General features: G+C 47.7%; 1 protein-coding gene across 1 annotated transcript in view; it reads left to right on the top strand.

The window, feature by feature from the left end:
* Positions 1-19,749, top strand: part of LOC141264817 (uncharacterized) — a 184,493-nt gene extending 164,744 nt beyond the window's left edge. The window contains exon 5 of the mRNA XM_073677161.1: positions 17,862-19,749. Coding sequence (XP_073533262.1) covers positions 17,862-19,749 — 1,888 coding nt within the window. The remainder of the gene's footprint in view (positions 1-17,861) is intronic.
* Positions 19,750-20,062: the final 313 nt, after the last annotated feature.

The raw sequence follows: 20,062 nt of genomic DNA, 5'->3' as shown, positions 1-20,062 counted from the left end.
ACTTATGCTGGCTCGTTTTAGGGGGTCCTCAGCAGCATCACCCCGCGGTGTGAGGTGTCTGAGTTCCCCTTTACCACAACACACATTTTTATTATACATGATATTGACATGATTCACAGTGGCATTATATGACATATCAGATCTGGGAGGGTTGTCAGGAAAGTATCGGGCAACCAACCGTCCCAGATCAGTTCCCAATAGCACATTAGTGGGGAGATTCTTCGACATAACCACTTCACGTAACCCCCTCCCTGCACCCCAGTCCATGAAAACTCAGGCCATTGGTATAGGACGGCAAAAAAAACCAAACCCGGTGACAGTCAGGGTCTTCTCAAGAATGAGTTGTTCTGGTAACAAGAACTCAGGGTGGATGAGGGTATGTTCTGTGTCAGTGTCCTTGAGGCCAACAGTAACGGTGTTGCACACAGTAACCGGTTGTAAGTTCTCCCGGGCCCTTCCAACCGCCTCACCCACAAAAAGAATGACTGCAGTAAGCCGTGGGGCCTCAGGTGTGGGGTTCATCTTCTGATTCTCCGGGCAGACAAGGCTGATGTGACCCGTTTGGTCACAAGTATAACACATAAGGGAGTCAAATGCTGGCCGGGTGCTGGAAAATGGGGCAGAGCCCGCTGAGGGCTGGCTGGCTGGGACACTGGGGGTGGCTGTTGGCTTACCCCCTGTCCAGCTGGCGATGGCTGACTTCCGCACCTCTGTGTGCAGTTGGCCTTATAGGCATCTGCGATCTGGTCTGCATTGGCAGCTTCCTTTGGCTCCTGGTCAAGCACAAACTGTCGCACTTCCACTAGGCAAAGACAAAGAAACTGGTCCTTCACCATCGGATACTTCAGGTCCTTGAAGGTGGTGACTGACAGTCCTTGGACCCACTGCTCAAAGTTGGTCCTGAGCCCATCTACCACATCGCCATAACTGTCATGTGGTCCATGCCGGAGTCAGCTGGTACTTTTTTATCAGGGCCTGCTTGACGGCCTCATAGTCTCCATCTTGGTCTCGAGGGAGAGGAGCAAGCACCTCCAGAGCTTTTCCTCTGAGCCCTGGGGTTAAATACCTGGCCCACTGGGCTTCAGGCAGCTGGTACTGTCTGCAGGCTTTTTCAAATCCCCGCAGAAATATGTCCAAGTCCCCGTCTTTCTCCATTACAAGAAAATGCTCAGGACGGGATTTAAAGCTGTTGGTGCTGTTGGACTCATGGATCTGCAGGGTGGATGGCTCCTTCTGAATCCGGGCTAGCTCCAGCTGGTGCAGACGCTCCTCTTGGGCCTGTCGCGCAACTCTCTCAGCCTGGGCCTCTCGCTCAGCAGCCTCTCGGTCAGCTTGGGCCTGTCGCTCAGCTCTCTCAGCCTCTCGGTCAGCTTGGGCCCGTTCCTCAGCTCGCTCCTGGAATTTCAGGATCAGCTGCAGTCGTCCATCCCGACCGTCTGTGGCGAGCTCCTCCAAGGCCATCAGCAGGTGGGGGTCCACACTACCCTGGCTGCGGGTATGGCTGGCAATCACAGGTGGGACCCCCGCAGCAGCGCCATCCGGGCCTTAGCTGGCCGCCCCATCATCAGGGCTCTGCTGTCGGATGGGCTCTGCAGCTCCTTGCAACAGTTCAGCAATCATTTGGACCTTGGGTTTGCCCGTGGGGTCGATCTGTTGCAGCTCACAGAGGGCAGTGATAGTGGTCTTTGCCTGCTGGTGATACCAGGGCTCTCCACGTGTAGCCATCATTGCCAAATAAAAGATAGGACAGAAAAACAAGAGAAGGGGAGGGGATGCTTCTGCTACATGTATAGTAATGTCCCAGATAAAAAATATTAAAACACTTTGAGTCTAATTTCTTAAAACTCTGCACAGAATTCTCGCAAAAACTGTGCAAGTTTTCAGTGACAGGAATGATTGCTCAATCCAGCCACTGATGTTCTGTAATATCCCACCGCTTGCCACCAATTTGTCAGGGATTCACAGGGACGACACTGGGGAGATCACACAATATCCCACGCTACCATCACTTTGTCAGGATTGAGCAGTGATTCGCCCACACACTATCCCGATTACTCACTAGGTAGCTATCGGCAAGTGAGCAGAAAGTGTATGGCATTCACACCTCTGGATTCCAATGCATGGAATATGTGTATACGCCCTCGTACGGTTACTGCCAGCTTCATGATAGCCCAATTATTATTAGTCGTTGCCACCACCGGCCAGATTTGAAATATAATACAGGCCTGGTTGGACGCCTGCTTTCTGGTAGCATATGGCTTCGGGAGAGGGAATGATTACAGAGCAAAAGAAGCAAAACAATTAAATTTTATATTTAATCCAAAAAGGAGGCAGTGTTTAGGAAAAATATACAAAAGGTTTTACAAAAGGAGACAATACAATACATATGCAGTTACACAAAATAATAAGGATTAAAGAAGAACTTACTATAAGACCGCAGAGATGATTCAGTATAGCTGGGGGGGGCGCCCCACTTATTGATTTGACCGTTATCGAACAGGATCCGTTGCTTATAGAATCCATACCCCCCTGGCAATGAATACCCACCCTCGGCTGGTTCTTTTATGCCTAAGGGGGAACCTGCCCCCACACCCCCTGTGCTGACATCATATGGGTTGGGCTCCAGCCTTCATATTTTTATTAGAATCTCTACTTCTGGAATTATTTATCGCTGGTTGACCGCAGAAGCCCGAAAGTGATACCATATTTTCCATTATGAATTTACCTCTCTCTAGAGACCACACATGACATAGTTGCGGTCTGCTATTTTGTTACTTTTGCACCACAGCTCCCCGGAGGGGCGTACAGCTACGTAAAATTATGCATATTGTTCCTTAGCTGACCCTGCCACTAAAAATATAGACCCCATTATTATCAGAAGTATAGAACTTTAGATATTCCATACTCCGTATCGGCGCCGGCCCGGCTGCAGATTTATGTTGAATTCTTTTGAAGCCCGGGAACTAAGTCTTCCTTAGCTAGATGTAAAGTTATCACAGGACTCTGTTGTTTGCCACCTCTCTCTGTACTGGCATCTGCCTACAAGCCACTTTGCCTGCGCGTGCTAATTAGCACAGAGACAGATGGTGGATAAGGGAAGAGGAAAGAACGGCTTGGGGGAGAAAATATTTTCTTAATTTCTATGACAAGGGAGAAGAGAGAATTTTCAATATTTCCATGACACCGACCACCACTGCTGTTGAGCTTGTAAGCACTGTGCAGGGGCACCCCAAGATTAGGAGGTAACAGCACACCCCAAAGAATTTGGTCAGCTTCAATACAGTGTGTACAAGATCAATAAAAAAGAGATTGTAAGCAAGTTCTACAGTCTTGCAGCTGGGGTCGGTCTAAAAGACAATGAGCTTTAAATAAAAGTGTTAATATCTCAAGAACTGTAAATTTAAATAAGCAGTATATTGTAGTAATAACAAAAATATTTTTTATTTTTCTAGAGCCAACATATTCCGCAGCACTTTATAATTTTATGGGGGACTTGTACATGCAATAGAGACATTACAGAATAAGCATAACTCGAATATCAAAAGGAGTGAGGGCCGTGCTCGCAAGCTACAATCTATGAGTAAACTCTCCTCAGCATTCCTCTCTGCTATCAGGCCGTCTCCTTGTCGCTCCTCTATACCCTCAGTCGGTCTCCTCAGCCCTCTTCTCTGCTATCAGGCCGTCTACTCTGCACTCCTCTACACCCTCAGTCTGTCTCCTCAGCCCACATTTCTGCTATCAGGCCATCTCCTTGGCTCTCCTCTATACTCTCAGCCCTCTTCTCTGCTATCAGGCTATCTCCTCTGCGCGCCTCTAAACCCTCAGTCTGTCTCCTTAGCCCTCTTGTCTGCTATCAGGCCGTCTCCTCGGTGCTCCTCTATACCCTCAGTCTGTCTCCCCAGCCCACTTCTCTGCTATCAGGCTGTCTCCTCGGCGTTCCTCTATACCCTCAGTCTGTCTCCCCAGCCCACTTCTCTGCTATCAGGCTGTCTCCTCGGCGTTCCTCTATATTCTCAGTCTGTCTCCCCAGCCCACTTCTCTGCTATCAGGCCTTCTCCTTGTCGCTCCTCTATACCCTCAGACTGTCTCCTCAGCCCACTTGTCGGCTATCAGGCGGTCTCCTCGGCGCTCCTCTATACCCTCAGTCAATCTCCTCAGCCCACTTCTCTGCTATCAGTCTGTCTCCTCGGCGCTCTTCTATACCCTCCGACTGTCTCCTCAGCCCTCTTCTCTGCTATCAGGCCTTCTCCTTGGTGCTCCTCTAAACCCTCAGTCTGTCTCCTTAGCCCTCTTGTCTGCTATCAGGCCGTCTCCTCGGTGCTCCTCTATACCCTCAGTCTGTCTCCTCAGCCCTCTTCTCTGCTATCAGTCTGTCTCCTCGGCGCTTCTCTATACCCTCAGTCTGTCTCCTCAGCCCTCTTCTCTGCTATCAGGCCATCTCCTTGTCGGTCCTCTATACCCTCAGACTGTCTCCTCAGCCCACTTCTCTGCTACCATGCCGTCTCCTCAGTGCTCCTCTAAATCCTCAGTCTGTCTCCTCAGCCTCTTCTCTGCTACCAGGCCGTCTCCTCAGTGCTCCTCTAAACCCTCAGTCTGTCTCCTTAGCCCTCTTGTCTGCTATCAGGCCGTCTCCTCGGTGCTCCTCTATACCCTCAATCTGTCTCCTCAGCCCTCTTTTCTGCTATCAGTCTGTCTCCTCGGTGCTTCTCTATACCCTCAGTCTGTCTCCTCAGCCCACTTCTCTGCTATCAGGCCATCTCCTTGTCGCTCCTCTATACCCTCAGTCTATCTCCTCAGCCCACTTCTCTGCTATCCGTCTGTCTCCTCGGCGCTCCTCTACACCCTCAGTCTGTCTCCTCAGCCCTCTTCTCTGCTATCAGGCCATCTCCTTGTCGGTCCTCTATTCCCTCAGACTGTCTTCTCAGCCCACTTCTCTGCTACCGTGCCGTGTCCTCAGTGCTCCTCTAAACCCTCAGTCTGTCTCCTCAGCCCACTTCTCTGCTATCAGGCCGTCTCCTCAGTGCTCCTCTAAACCCCCAGTCTGTCTCCTCAGCCCACTTCTCTGCTACCAGGCTGTTTCCTCAGGGCTCCTCTAAACCCTCAGTCTGTCTCCTCAGCCCACTTCTGTGCTTTCAGGCCATCTCCTCGACGCTTCTCTATACCCTCAGTCTGTCTCCTCAGCCCTCTTCTCTGCTATCAGGCCGTCTACTCTGCGCTCCTCTACACCCTCAGTCTGTCTCCTCAGCCCACTTTTCTGCTATCTGGCCATCTCTTTGGCTCTCCTCTATACTCTCAGCCCTCTTCTCTGCTATCAGGCTATCTCCTCTGCGCGCCTCTAAACCCTCAGTCTGTCTCCTTAGCCCTCTTGTCTGCTATCAGTCTGTCTCCTCGGCCCACTTCTCTGCTACCAGGCTGTCTCCCCAGGGCTCCTCTAAACCCTCAGTCTGTCTCCTTAGCCCACTTCTCTGCTTTCAGGCCATCTCCTCGACGCTCCTCTAAACCCTCAGTCTGTCTCCTCAGCCCACTTTTCTGCTATCAGGCCATCTCTTTGGCTCTCCTCTATACTCTCAGCCCTCTTCTCTGCTATCAGGCTATCTCCTCTGCGCGCCTCTAAACCCTCAGTCTGTCTCCTTAGCCCTCTTGTCTGCTATCAGGCCGTCTCCTCGGTGCTCCTCTATACCCTCAGTCTGTCGCCCCAGCCCACTTCTCTGCTATCAGGCTGTCTCCTCGGCGTTCCTCTATACTCTCAGTCTATCTCCTCAGCCCACTTCTCTGCTATCAGTCTGTCTCCTCGACGTTCCTCTATACTCTCAGTCTGTCTCCTCAGCCCTCTTCTCTGCTATCAGGCCTTCTCCTTGTCGCTCCTCTATACCCTCAGACTGTCTCCTCAGCCCACTTCTCTGCTGTCAGTCTGTCTCCTCGGCGCTCTTCTATACCCTCAGACTGTGTCCTCAGCCCTCTTCTCTGCTATCAGGCCTTCTCATTGGTGCTCCTCTAAACCCTCAGTCTGTCTCCTTAGCCCTCTTGTCTGCTATCAGGCCGTCTCCTTGGTCCTCCTCTATACCCTCAGTCTGTCTCCTCAGCCCTCTTCTCTGCTATCAGGCCATCTCATTGTCGGTCCTCTATACCCTCAGACTGTCTCCTCAGCCCACTTCTCTGCTACCATGCTGTCTCCTCAGTGCTCCTCTAAACCCTTAGTCTGTCTCCTCAGCCCACTTCTCTGCTACCAGGCCATCTCCTCAGTTATCCTCTAAACCCTCAGTCTGTCTCCTCAGCCCACTTCTCTGCTACCAGGCCGTCTCCTCAGTGCTCCTCTAAACCCTCAGTCGATCTCCTCAGCCCACTTCTCTGCTACCAGGCCGTCTCCTCAGTGCTCCTCTAAACCCTCAGTCTGTCTCCTCAGCCCACTTCTCTGCTACCAGGCCATCTCCTCAGTGCTCCTCTAAACCCTCAGTCTGTCTCCCCAGCCCACTTCTCTGCTACCAGGCCGTCTCCTCGACGCTTCTCTATACCCTCAGTCTGTCTCCTCAGCCCTCTTCTCTGCTATCAGGCCTTCTCCTTGTCGCTCCTCTATACCCTCAGTCTGTCTCCTCAGCCCACTTCTCTGCTATCAGGCCATCTTCTTGGTGCTCCTCTATACTCTCAGTTTGTCTCCTCTTCAGACCTCTTGTCTGCTCTCAGGCAGTTTCCTTAGCGCTCCTCTCTGCCGTGAGGCCACCTCCTCTACGTTCATCTCTGTCCTGAGACTGTCTTCTCAGCGCTCCTCTCTGCTTTTAGGCTGTCTCCTCTATGCTTCTCTCTGCCCTTGGACTATCTTCTCAGCGGCCCTCTCTGCCGTGAGGCCACCTCCTCTACGTTCATCTCTGTCCTGAGACTATCTTCTCAGTGTTCCTCTCTGCTTTAGGCCGTCTCCTCGGCGCTCCTCTACCTTCAGGCAAATATCTGACCACCTTTGAGTGTCACAATGTGCCCTGGACTAAGAGCAGGGAGAAAACATCTTCAATGAGGCAACTTCACAGTTAATCATTTAATGACAGGTCAATTTTTTTGCATTTTTCCCTCTCTGCGTTTTTCACTGACGTGACTGATGCTTTTTTATGCAAGAGAATTTGCATTATTTTTTGCACTGTTTTTGGGTACATAGAAATTACTGTGTATCTTCTATTTTTTTTTTATTTGTCACAAATATAGTCTAGAAGCATTTTTTTGCAATTTTTTGGGGAATTTTATGTTTCAAACTAAATAACATGTTGAAATTCTACAGGATATTAGGTATTACTGTATTTATATTTAATATGTAAGAAAAAAAATGTAACAAAAAAATCTTCATTTGTTATATGTTTCCATGATGTTATGTATTTACAGTGGGGAAAATAAGTATTTGATACACCGTCGATTTTGCACATTTTCCCCCTTACAAAAAATGGAGAGGTCACTTCACCTGTGAGAGACAGAATCTAAAAATAAAAAACAGAAAATCCCATTGTATGATTTCTACATAATTAATTTCCATTTTATTACATGAAATAAGTATTTGATACAATAGAAAAACAGAACTTAATATTTGGTCCAGAAACCTTTGTTTGCAGTTACAGAGGTCAGACGTTTCCGGTAGTTCTTGACCAGGTTTGCACACACTGCAGCAGGGATTTTGGCCCCCACCTCCATACAGATCTTCTCCAGATCTTTCAGGTTTCGGGGCTGTCGCTGGGCAACATTGAGTTTCAGCTCTCTCCACAGATTTTTTATTGGGTTCAGGTCTGGAGACTGGCTAGGTCACTCCAGGACCTTGAAATGTTTCTTACGGAGCCACTCCTCAGTTGCCCTGGCTGTGTGTTTCGGGTCATTGTCATGGTGGAAGACCCAGCCATGACCCAACTTCAATGCTCTTACTGAGGGAAGGAGGTTATTGGCCAAAATCTTGTGATACATGACACCATCCATCCTCCTTTCAATACGGTGCAGTCATCCTGTCCCCTTTGCAGAAAAGCACCCCCAAAGTATGATGTTTTCTCCACCATGCTTCACGGTTGGGACTGTGTTCTTGAGGTTGCACACATCCTTCTTCTTCCTCCAAACACAGTGAATGGAGTTGATACCAAACAGTTCTATTTTGGTCTCATCTGATCACATGACCTTCTCCCATACCTCCTCTGGATCATCCAGATGGTCATTGGCGAACTTCAAATGGGCCTACACATGTGATGGCGTGAGCAGGGGGACCTTGCGTGCCCTGCAGGATTTGAATCCATGACGGCGTAGTGTGTTACTCATGGTAATGTTTGAAACTGTGGTCCCAGCTCTCTACATGTCATTGACCAGGTCCTCTCGTGTAGTTCTGGGCTGATTCCTGATCTTTCTCAGAATCATCCCTACCCCACGAGGCGAGATCTTGCATGAAGCCCCAAACCGAGGAAGATTGGCAGTCATATTGTGTTTCTTCCATTCTCTAATAATTGTGCCAACAGTTGTTGCCTTCTCACCAAGCTGCTGCCTATTGTCCTGTAGCCCATCCCAGCCTTGTGCAGGTCTACAATTTGGTCCCTGGTGTCCTTAGACAGCTCTTTGGTCTTGGCCATGGTGGAGAGGTTGGAGTGTGATTGATTGAGTGTGTGTACAGGTGTCTTTTATACAGGTAACGAGTTCAAACAGGGGCAATTAATACAGGTAATGAGTGCAGAGTAGGAGGCTTCTTAAAGAAAAACTAACAGGTCTGTGAGAGGGAGAATTCTTTCTGGTTAGTAGGAGGAGCGGAGCACAGGCAGTAGCCATAGCTGGCTGGTGCAGCGATCACATGGAAGTGGAGAGGAGTGAATATTCATTTTCCTTAATAACACACACTGTCAGTTGCAGCTGACGGATTCCTACAGCGGCTCAGCTATCTTCTGTACCCCCTATTAGAGAGTATTAATATTCACTCCTTCCCACTCCCATGGGCATGGAGAGGAATGCATATTCATTCTCTTTAGTAGCGGGCACACGTGATCACCGAGACACAGTAGGAAGCTGGTGGCTGTGATTGACAGTGTGTGTTATTAAAGAAAATGAATATTCACTCCTCTCCACGCCAATAGTCCCGGCGTGGAGAGGAGTGAATATCCCGGCAGCTGATATCAGAGTGTAAGGGCGCATGGAAGTGACGTCATGTGCTGCTTGCACGCTGAGATCAGCTGCTGACAGAACAGGAGGCAGCGCTGGAGCTGAGGGAAGAAAGGTGAGTAGAATTGTTTATTTTTTTCATGTGTGTAGTGATGGGCGGCCATGCATACCAGGATTGGGGATGAGGGTGTCATGCATACCAGGATTGGGGATGAGGGGTGCCATGCATACCAGGATTGGGGATGATGAGGTCATGCATACCAGGATTGGGATAGGGGGCCATGCATACCAGGATTGGGAATGAGGGGGCCATGCATACCAGGATTGGGGATGAGGGGGCCATGCATACCAGGATTGGGGTTGAGGGGTGCCATGCATACCAGGATTGAGGATCATGAGGTCATGCATACCAGGATTGGGATAGAGGGCCATGCATACCAGGATTGGGCATGAGGGGGCCATACATACCAGGATTGGGGATGATGGGGCCATGCATACAAGGATTGGGGAAGAGGGGCCCATGCATATCAGGATTGGGGAAGAGGGGGCCATGCATACCAGGATTGGGGAAGAGGGGGTCATTAATACCATGATTGTTGATGAGAGGGCCATGCATACCAGGATTGTGGATGATGGGTGCCATACATACCAGGATTGGGGATGAGGGGGCCATGCACACCAGGATTGGTGATGGAGGGGGCCATGTATTCCAGGATTGGGGATGAGGGGGCCATGCATACCAGGATTGGGGTTGAGGAGTGACATGCATACCAGGATTGGGGATCATGAGGTCATGCATACCAGGATTGGGATGAGGGGGCCATGTATTCCAGGATGGGGATGGGGAGTGCCATGCATACCAGGATTGGGGGATGAGGGGTTGAATACATACCAGAATTGGGGAAGAGGGGGCCATGCATACCAGGATTGGGGAAGAGGGGGCCATGCATACCAGGATTGGGGAAGAGGGGGCCATGCATACCAGGATTGGGGAAGAGGGGGCCATGCATACCAGGATTGTGGATGAGGGGTGCCATGCATACCAGGATGAAGTTGAGGACCCATGTATACCAGGATGTGGATGGGGGGCCATATATACCAGGATGGGAACATATATATACAAGGATGGGGGATATTAGAACAGAATTGGGGGACATTATCCCTATAACAGTGTCTGCAGCACTCCCCCCACCCCCATAACAATGGGTCATGCCCACATTTTTTGCTTACATTTTTTTTTCCTATTTTCCTCCTCTAAAGCCTAGGTGCGTCTTATGGTCCGGTGCGTCTTATAGTCCAAAAGTACGGTATAGGTCTATGTTACAGTATCATTTTCCTGTGGATTCAGAGGCAGTTATGCAGCTCCAAGTATAGAAAATTCTCCCATAGCTGTCATTGTGGCTCATGGCTTTAGATTCTGCTTTCAATTATACGGGTTGTGGGTTCAGTTCATGTAGAGATCAGATCACAAGAAAATAATTATTTATTAGTTTGAGTAGAAGTCAGGACAAGGTCCTCACCGGGCGAGACAGCAGGATTGTCCCGCTGAATCTGGCATGGTTGGGAGCTGACTGGAATTTCCTGCTGTAATCTAGCTGAGAATTGTGTAAAATCCTTGCACTGGACGCAGATGCTGCTGAACTGAGTGCTATTAAAGGGACAGAATGACTGTTCAAACCAGGTACAGGCGCTCGGCGCATCATGGTCGTCAAACATTTACGTGCACCTACACACTTAAGATTCTCCTTTCCACAAGAATGAGATTTGTATACTACTGGCCACATTCCAACTAGACGTGTCCGGCCTCGCTCACTTCATTTTCATTGAGTGAGGCCACGCATGTCTAGTCAGCATGTGACCTCATGTATGGAAATCGCTGGCACCAGAGAATCCTGACAGCATGCGGTGCGCACTGTGAGAATTCAGAAGTCTGCAGTCACATAGAATGACTGCAGACTCATCACATATTTGGACGACCCCTTTAATGCTCCTAATATGAATAATAACATGATAATTAGTCAGTATCACAAAAAACATTTACGCCCAGGTACCTGATAGTTAACGTCTCTGGAGTCGTTCTCTTTCTTCTCTTCTTCATCTTGTCCAGACGCCATGATGAGTTTTCTCATCCACAGCCGTCTCTGCAGACTTCCATCTTCTCCGCTCTTCTGCTGCACATCCCCACACGATGCCCTTAAAGATGGCGGTGTCATTATAATGCTCCTGAATAATAATATCTGCCCTACACTGAACCCCTGAATAAATAATTGCCCCTCACTATATTCACTGCACAAAATATCACCCGCACTGTCCCTCTTATGGTACATGCCCTCCACACTGCCCCCTCCTTACCATACTGGGCCCGCTCTTCACACTGTCCTCTCACACTGTGTCCCCCCTATAGGGCCCAGTCTCTATACTGTGCCCCCTCATCACACTCTTCCACCTTCGCTTACTGTCCCTTCCTGGCTGTGCCCTTACACTCTCCCCCCATGCTACTCCCGCACACACACACTACTCAGTCTTTGCTCTGTGCCCACTCACACTTTTCTCCCCCCATACTGCCTCCTCACACTATCCCCTCAATAGTCTCCTCACATGTTTCCCCCTCCCACTTTCTGTACTGCCTCCTTACACATCCCCCCATCTCACCCCTTGCTTCTCATATTGTATCTTCAAATTTCTCCTGCTCCCCATATTGTCTGCACCGATCCCTCACTTGTGTCCTCAAATCATCCCCACCCCGTTACTCTAAATCCCTCCCACACAATCAATCTCCCCCACCCCATTACACTAAATCTCCCACACACAGAGCAAATACCACCCTCCCACAACCACACAGTAAATACCCCCCCACACACAGTAAATATCCCCCCACACAGTAAATACCCCACACACACAGTAAATACCCCCACACACACAGTACAAACCCCCAACACACAGTAAATACCCCGCCACACAGTAAATACCCCCCCACACAGTAAATACCCCCTCCCCACACACACAGTAAGTACCCCCCCACACAGTAAATACCCCCCCGCAAACAGTAAATACCCCCCCACACACAGTAAATACCCCCCACACACAGTAAATACCCCCCCCCACACACACACAGTACATACGCCCCCGGCACACAGTAAATACTCCGCCACACAGTAAATACCCCCCACACCGTAATTACCCCCCACAAACAGTAAATACCCCCCACACAGTAAATACCCCCCCACACACAGTAAATACCCCCCCACAAACAGTAAATACCCCCACACACAGTAAATACCCGCCAACACACAGCAAATACCCCCCACCCCCACAGACAGTAAATACCCCCCCACACACATTATATACCCCCACCACGCACACAGTACATACACGTACACACACAGTAAATACCCCCCATAAACACACAGTAAACCCTCCCCAACATTAAATATCCCCCAACCTTCCATTACATTTATTCTTCGGTGTCTTCAGCTCCAATCTGGAGAATTTTCCACCTGTTCTTCGCGCTGGGCGCTGGCGAGTGACATCAGCAGCGTGATCACATGACCTGATCACATGACCTGATCACACTGCTGGCGTCGCTCTGACCTTGAGGTTAGAGCTTCAATTGTACTCGCGTCTGTGAGACGCCAGTACAATCACTGGGAACCGACGCACTGCAGCTTCTGTGAGCTGGCTGTCAGTTTGACAGCCAGGTCAGAGAATTGCCGACTCTCAGTCCGGGGGACGGCAGAATGCAGCCGCCAGGGGAGGCACATTGGACCGTCGCATTAGGCAGCCCAACTGCGCCCTCCTGCTGGCTGCGCCTGGGGCACATGCCACGGTTGCCCCCCCTAGTTATGCCTCTGGGTTGCACTATAGAGATAAGTTTGCAAAACCTTGGACCCTCAGCCATGTCAGAAGTCTGTGGCTGCTGGATGGGAACCATTGAAATCACCATTTACCTGCTGGAATTTGTGATTCCTCTTGAGTTGTTGCCCTGGCATGGAATCATGTATGCTTCACACTGCAGTGTTCACAGAGCTCCTGTCTGGTGGCCACAAACTACTGATGTGGTCACTGGACCAGGGTCCTGCGAAATGACAACACAACCATCTACCCAAGAACAGAGGTATAATGCGCCTTACAACCATTTTTCTACCTGTAAATAATCAAGGTCTACATTCCCCATCACACTTCATTGGGTTGTGGATAGTGATGAGCGAGTGTATTCGTTACTATTCGCACGGATAGTACGGTATTCAGGTTACTCGTTATTCTGTGAGTATTTGTGTACTCGCCTCGCTATATTCGGATGTCCCGCCCTGCAGTTTTGGCGCCTCCTTTGCAGCCAGTAAATATGCTGGGCTTCTTAACCAATCACAGTAATGCCGCAGACATCTTGGTTGTGGCATTACTGTGATTGGCTGGCCGCCCAGTGTCACAGGGTCTCTTTAAGCCCTGCCGCCGCCATTTTATGCACATTGCATCTGGAGCTTGCGTTATATAAGCATAGGGAGAGATTTCTGAGCTGCTAGGGAGTGTTTAGGCCTCTTGATAAAACAAAAGCCCTTTTCAGGGCTACCTGCAGTGTGTACTAGTTCTGTGTTTAAAGGAGCCGCTCACTAGCTCCATAATACAACCAAAAAATAGCTCTTTTCAGAGCTGAAGACTCACAACAAAGTCAGAGTACAAGGAGGGAGAGATTGTGTATTAGGTAGAGAGAGGATAAAGTCTTCTTCCAGTGTCTTAAAACAGCTCTTGTCAAATCTTCCATGACCACACAGTCTACTGACGATACACAGAAGGCTGGCCCATCCAATCCTGAAGCTGGTTCTCCTGTCTCCCGCCATTATCAGTCACAGGAGACATATGATCCCAAGCTTGACCACTCCGAGGATCTGTTTGGTACGTATCCTTTGGTTGGCTCTGGCCTATAACCGTGCAGCATTGAAGAGGGACAAGAGGAGGTGGCGTGCGTTGATGCTCAATTATTTGAGGACCTACTGCCAGAAGAAAGCCACTTGGCGGAACGTCATTTACTGTCTCCAGAGGTGGAGGCTGATGATGATGAGACACAGTTGCCATCCGGTCAGCCTACAATGTCAACTGGGAAGGAGGATGAGATGGAACACGAGGTGGTCGATGATGAGTCCACTGATCCGACCTGGACCGTTGTCATGCATAGCCATGACAGCAACACAGAGGAAGATGGATATGTAGCACCAACACTGGCACCAAGGGGTCGTGGTTTGCCCAGAGTGAGAACTGGGTCAACTGTTCCCAAGAGAACCCCCGCTATGTGCCAAGTCAGGGCAAGGGGGCATTCAGCTGCTGTGTGGAATTTTTTTTCTGAAAGTCCTTCAGAGAAAAACATTGTAGTCTGTAGCATCTGCCATACTAAGTTGAGCAGAGGCCAGGGCAAAGGCAACCTAAGCACCACTAGTATGCAAAACCACATGGCAGCCAAGCACCCCAGTAGGTGGGCGGAACACCAGGGTAACAAATCTGCATCTGCGGGTCAAACCAATGCCATGTCGCCTGGGCTATGTCCTTCAGAATCTGCTGTTCAGCAAGCAGGCGCTCATACCTCCTGCCCACAAGCTGCCGTTGCTCACACACAACAAACATCAACCACATCCACTTCTTTGTCCCAGCAAAGTGTCCAGTTGTCCGTGCCTGAGAGCTTGGAAAGAAAGCGTAAATACCCAGCCACGCACCCACAGGCACAAATAGTAAACTCGCACATTGACAAATTGCTAGCTGTGGAGATGTTGCCGCTTAGGCTTGTGGGAACACAGTCTTTCCGTGCTCTCTTGGCTGTGGCTGCCCCACAATACAGTGTTCCCAGCCGCCACTATTTTGCCCGGTGTGCCGTCCCTGCATTACACAAGCACGTGTTAAACAATCTGAACCGTGCTCTTACCAACCCCATAACCGGGAAGGTCCACCTAACAACAGACACCTGGACAAGTTGTTGTGGACAGGGACGATACATTTCTGTTATGGCACACTGGGGGAACCTGGTGGTGGGTGGGACAAAGGCGTAAACTGGAACATCACACATCCCACCCACGCCAAGAATAGCGGGCCCAACTTCTGTCAGGGTTTCTGCCTCTTCATATTCCACTTCCTATCTCCCCTCCTCCTGCTCCTCATCCTCTGCTGAATTACCCTCCCCATCACTGCCAAGCTGGGACCTGTGCAGCAGCGCATCGGCAAAGTGGCAACACGCTCTGCTGAAGCTGATCTGTTTAGGTCAGAAAGCACACACTGCAGCAGAGCTGTGGCAAGCTTTAAAACAGACCGATCAGTGGCTCTCCCCGCTGCACCTCCAACCTGGTCTGGTCGTCTGCGATAATGGGCGTAACCTGGTGATGGCTTTAAAGGTCGGCAAGCTGGTACATGTGCCATGCATGGCTCACGTGCTGAACCTAGTTGTTCAGAAATTTCTGAAAACTTACCATGACTTGCTGCACCTACTTGAGAAGGTGCGCCTTATTAGCGCCCATTTCCGCCATTGTTCTACCGCTTTTGCTTCTCTTACAGCGCTGCAAAAGCGCTTGAATTTGCCAAGTCACCGACTCCATTGCGACCTGCCCACGTGGTGGAACTCCACCTATCGTATGTTAGCGAGGATTAGTGAACAGCAGAGGACAGTAGCTGAATACCAGCTTCAGCATGCCCGTCAGACTGAGAGTCAGCCACCACACATAACAACTGTCGAGTGGGTGTGGATCGCTGACATTTGTGAGGTTCTTGAGAACTTTGAGTACTGCACCAACTTCGTGAGCTGTGATCAGGCTATAATCAGCGTAACCATCCCACTGCTGTGTCTCTTGAAACAATCACTGCATAATCTCAAAGAGGAAGCTTTGAGCGCCCAGCAGGTTGGTATGGAGCCAGATTTCCCAATGGGTGTTACTACCCAGCCCAGCCAATATTCTGAGGCAACAATGGGTGATGAGGAGGAAGATGAGGAGGGAGAGGACTTGTTTTTCTATGCTACTGAGGGGACTCGTAATGCTACAGAGGGGACACCCAACCCAAGCTTCATGTCTGTCCAGGCTTGATGGGCTGGAGAGGAGGAGGAGGAGGCGGATCAGCGTGACAAGAGGATGGGTACTATTTCTACTGTTGGGGACACAGAACATTTGCCTTTTTGCAGCTTGGCCCACATGGCACAGTTCTTGTGTAAGTGTCTGTGGCAAGACCCTCACGTGATACACATTTTATTCAACAACCTATACTGGTTGGCCAACTTTCTCGATCCACGGTACAAGGAGAAATTTCCTTCTCTCCTTTTGGAGTCAACAAACAGTTTTACAATGGAATCGATCAAGAGGGCCGTTGTAGATCAGTTGCTGAAAACATCACCCTCAGACAATGCTGGTGGCAGAGGTACCGGCTCTTTTCAACACCAAGGGATAATAGGGAGAGACACGAACACCAGCTCCAACAGAGGTCGGGGGAAATTGTGCACAAATTAGGCAGTTTTCAATAAACCAGCACAACAGCAAGGACTATCTGTGCCTGTAACAAGGCCATGGAGGGATAAGTTGCAGAACATAGTCAAGGGGTACTTAAGTGACCATACGTGCTTCCTTTCTGACGCTTAAGTTCCCTTTAATTATTGGGTGTCTAAGCTGAACCCTTGGCCCGACCTCTCCTTATATGCCGTGGAGGTGCTGAGATAGGGGATATATATTCAATAGAAATTTACACTGACTGTTGATGACTGACTAATGGCCCTCTGAAAACTTGAATTGAGGGCCACAACTACTACAGTATTCCATAATAGATAATGTTTGTCAAGCTAGACCCTCGTCATGGAATCTCCCTACACCTATGACACAGACCCAAGGAGTAATTTTTGGAAATATGATGCACATTCTGCACTGGACCAAGTAGTACATTATCAAGAAGTCATTTTGCAGGAAAACTGTTTCTTAACCTTTTTGGCCTGTTAAATGCAATTTAGGTTAGGTTTGGTAGTTGTTCTTGTGTGTCTGTAAAAGTGGCGTAATACTGCGACAAACTTATTCCCAGAAACCATATGTGAGTCAGAAATGCATGCAGGCCCATTCCCCAGGCTCTTCCCATTCTGTTTCATCCCTTTCCCATCCATTTCAGCCTCTTCCTCAGGCCCCCAGGCCCCTTTTTGAAGGGTCCAGAAAAAAATTACTCGCATTTCCCATTGACTTACATTGTACACGGTATTCGGAAGGAATACGCAATTGTTACAAAGTACTCGTTACGAGTATAGCGATTAGGAATATTATGGTACTCACTCATCACTAGTTGTGGACTGCGCAGCCAGTGCCTGATCCGTGCAGCGCAAGGTTCGATCAGCATGAATCTGATGGTAGGTTTGTGTGGAATTTCTTACATTTATTTTATGATTTTTTCTATATATATATATACACATTATTTTTAATGTTAAATTATTCCCAAAAAATAACATAAATGTATTTCTTGGCAGATGACTTTACCAGGAGCCTTGAAGGACATCTGATATATTTTAAGACAGGTGATTGTAGTATCACACAAGATACATATGAAGAGCAGGTTGGCATCTCAGATTTACCCCCAGCTGTTCAAAGCAAAGATCTGTCATATGAGCCCTGTCATGAAGTGTCATCTACAAATTCATCAAAGATTATAAAGCAAAATAAAAGTCAGAGAAGAAATGTGGAAGACCTGAAAACTACAACAGTGCAGAAGCCATTTTCATATTCAGAATCTGAGAAATGTTTTTCTAATAAGTCAAATCTTTCTAGACATGAGAGAATTCACACAGGAGAGAAGCCATATTCATGTTCAGAATGTGGGAAATGTTTTGCTTATCAATCTCATCTTGTTATACATGAGAGAATTCACACAGAAGAGAAGCCATTTTCATGTTCAGAATGTGGGAAATGTTTTGCTCATAAATCATCTCTTGTTACACATGAGAGAATTCACACAGGTGAGAAGCCATATTCATGTTCAGACTGTGGGAAATGTTTTGCTCATAAATCATCTCTTGTTACACATGAGAGAATTCACACAGGAGAGAAGTCATATTCATGTTCAGAATGTGGGAAATGTTTTGATTATCAATCTCATCTTGTTATACATGAGAGAATTCACACAGAAGAGAAGCCATTTTCATGTTCAGAATGTGGGAAATGTTTTGCTCATAAATCATCTCTTGTTACACATGAGAGAATTCACACAGGTGAGAAGCCATTTTCATGTTCAGACTGTGGGAAATGTTTTGCTCATAAATCATCTCTTGTTACACATGAGAGAATTCACACAGGAGAGAAGTCATATTCATGTTCAGAATGTGGGAAATGTTTTGCTCATAAATCATATCTTGTTGCACATGAAAGAATTCACACAGGAGAAAAGTTATTTTCATGTTCAGAATGTGGGAAATGTTTTACTCAAAAAGCATATCTTCTAATACATGAGAGAAGTCACACAGGAGAGAAGCCATATTCATGTTCAGAATGTGGGAAATGTTTTGCTTATCAATCTCATCTTGTTACACATGAGAGAATTCACACAGGAGAGAAACCATATTCATGTTCAGAATGTGGGAAATGTTTTGTACAGAAATCAAAACTTGTTACACATGAGAGAATTCACACAGGTGAGAAGCCATTTTCATGTTCAGAATGTGGGAAATGTTTTACTCAAAAAGTACATCTTCTGATACATGAGAGAATTCACACAGGAGAGAAGCCATATTCATGTTCAGAATGTGGGAAATGTTTTGCTTATCAATCTCATCTTGTTACACATGAGAGAATTCACACAAGAGAGAAGCCATATTCATGTTCGGAATGTGGGAAATGCTTTACAGGAAAATCGTATCTTGTTGAACATGAAAGAATTCACACAGGAGAAAAGTTATTTTCATGTTCAGAATGTGGGAAATGTTTTACTCAAAAAGCATATCTTCTAATACATGAGATAATTCACACAGGAGAGAAGCCATATTTATGTTCAGAATGTGGGAAATGTTTTTCTTATCAATCTCATCTTGTTACACATGAGAGAATTCACACAGGAGAGAAGCCATATTCATGTTCAGAATGTGGGAAATGTTTTGTACAGAAATCAGAACTTGTTACACATGAGAGAATTCACACAGGTGAGAAGCCATTTTCATGTTCAGAATGTGGGAAATGTTTTGCTCATAAATCATCTCTTGCTATACATGAGAGAATTCACACAGGAGAGAAGCCATTTTCATGTTCAGAATGTGGGAAATGTTTTGCTCAAAAAGCAAATCTTCTAATACATGAGAGAGTTCACACAGGAGAGAAGCCATTTTCATGTTCAGAATGTGGGAAATGTTTTACTTATCAATCTCATCTTGTTACACATGAGAGAATTCACACAGGAGAGAAGCCATATTCATGTTCAGAATGTGGGAAATGTTTTGTACAGAAATCAGATCTTGTTAAACATGAGAGAATTCACACAGGAGAGAAGCCATTTTCATGTTCAGAATGTGGGAAATGTTTTGCTCATAAATCATCTCTTGTTATACATGAGAGAATTCACACAGGAGAGAAGCCATTTTCATGTTCAGAATGTGGGAAATGTTTTACTCAAAAAGCAAATCTTCTGATACATGAGAGAATTCACACAGGAGAGAAGCCATTTTCATAGTCTGTTTGTATGTGTCACGCACCATTGTGAGAACTGCAGAGCTAACTCAATAGTGTGTGTACAGAGGTTTACAAACCCAATAGACAGACTACACGTCTCTACACCACTGTGCATGAGCTCTTCTGCCTCTGGTCTGAGCATTCGTTGAGGGTCTCAGGATCTGGATCATCTATGATAACAAGGCTTAAAAAACTAAAACATATCAAAAGAAAATTAAATATTTAGCTACAATGTAATGCCTGGCTGTGACATATGAAACCATTACTGGTTAGTACAAAGATTATGTGTAATGGTAACAAGGATACAATAAGGA

The sequence above is a fragment of the Phyllobates terribilis genome, unplaced genomic scaffold, assembly GCF_046119375.1.
Source record: "Phyllobates terribilis strain yellow unplaced genomic scaffold, ASM4611937v1 Scaffold_4__5_contigs__length_816908805, whole genome shotgun sequence".
NCBI classification, from domain to species: Eukaryota; Metazoa; Chordata; class Amphibia; order Anura; family Dendrobatidae; genus Phyllobates; species Phyllobates terribilis.
The sequence above is the reverse complement of the archived record's forward strand: the minus strand, read 5'-3'. Positions and strand labels throughout refer to the sequence as shown.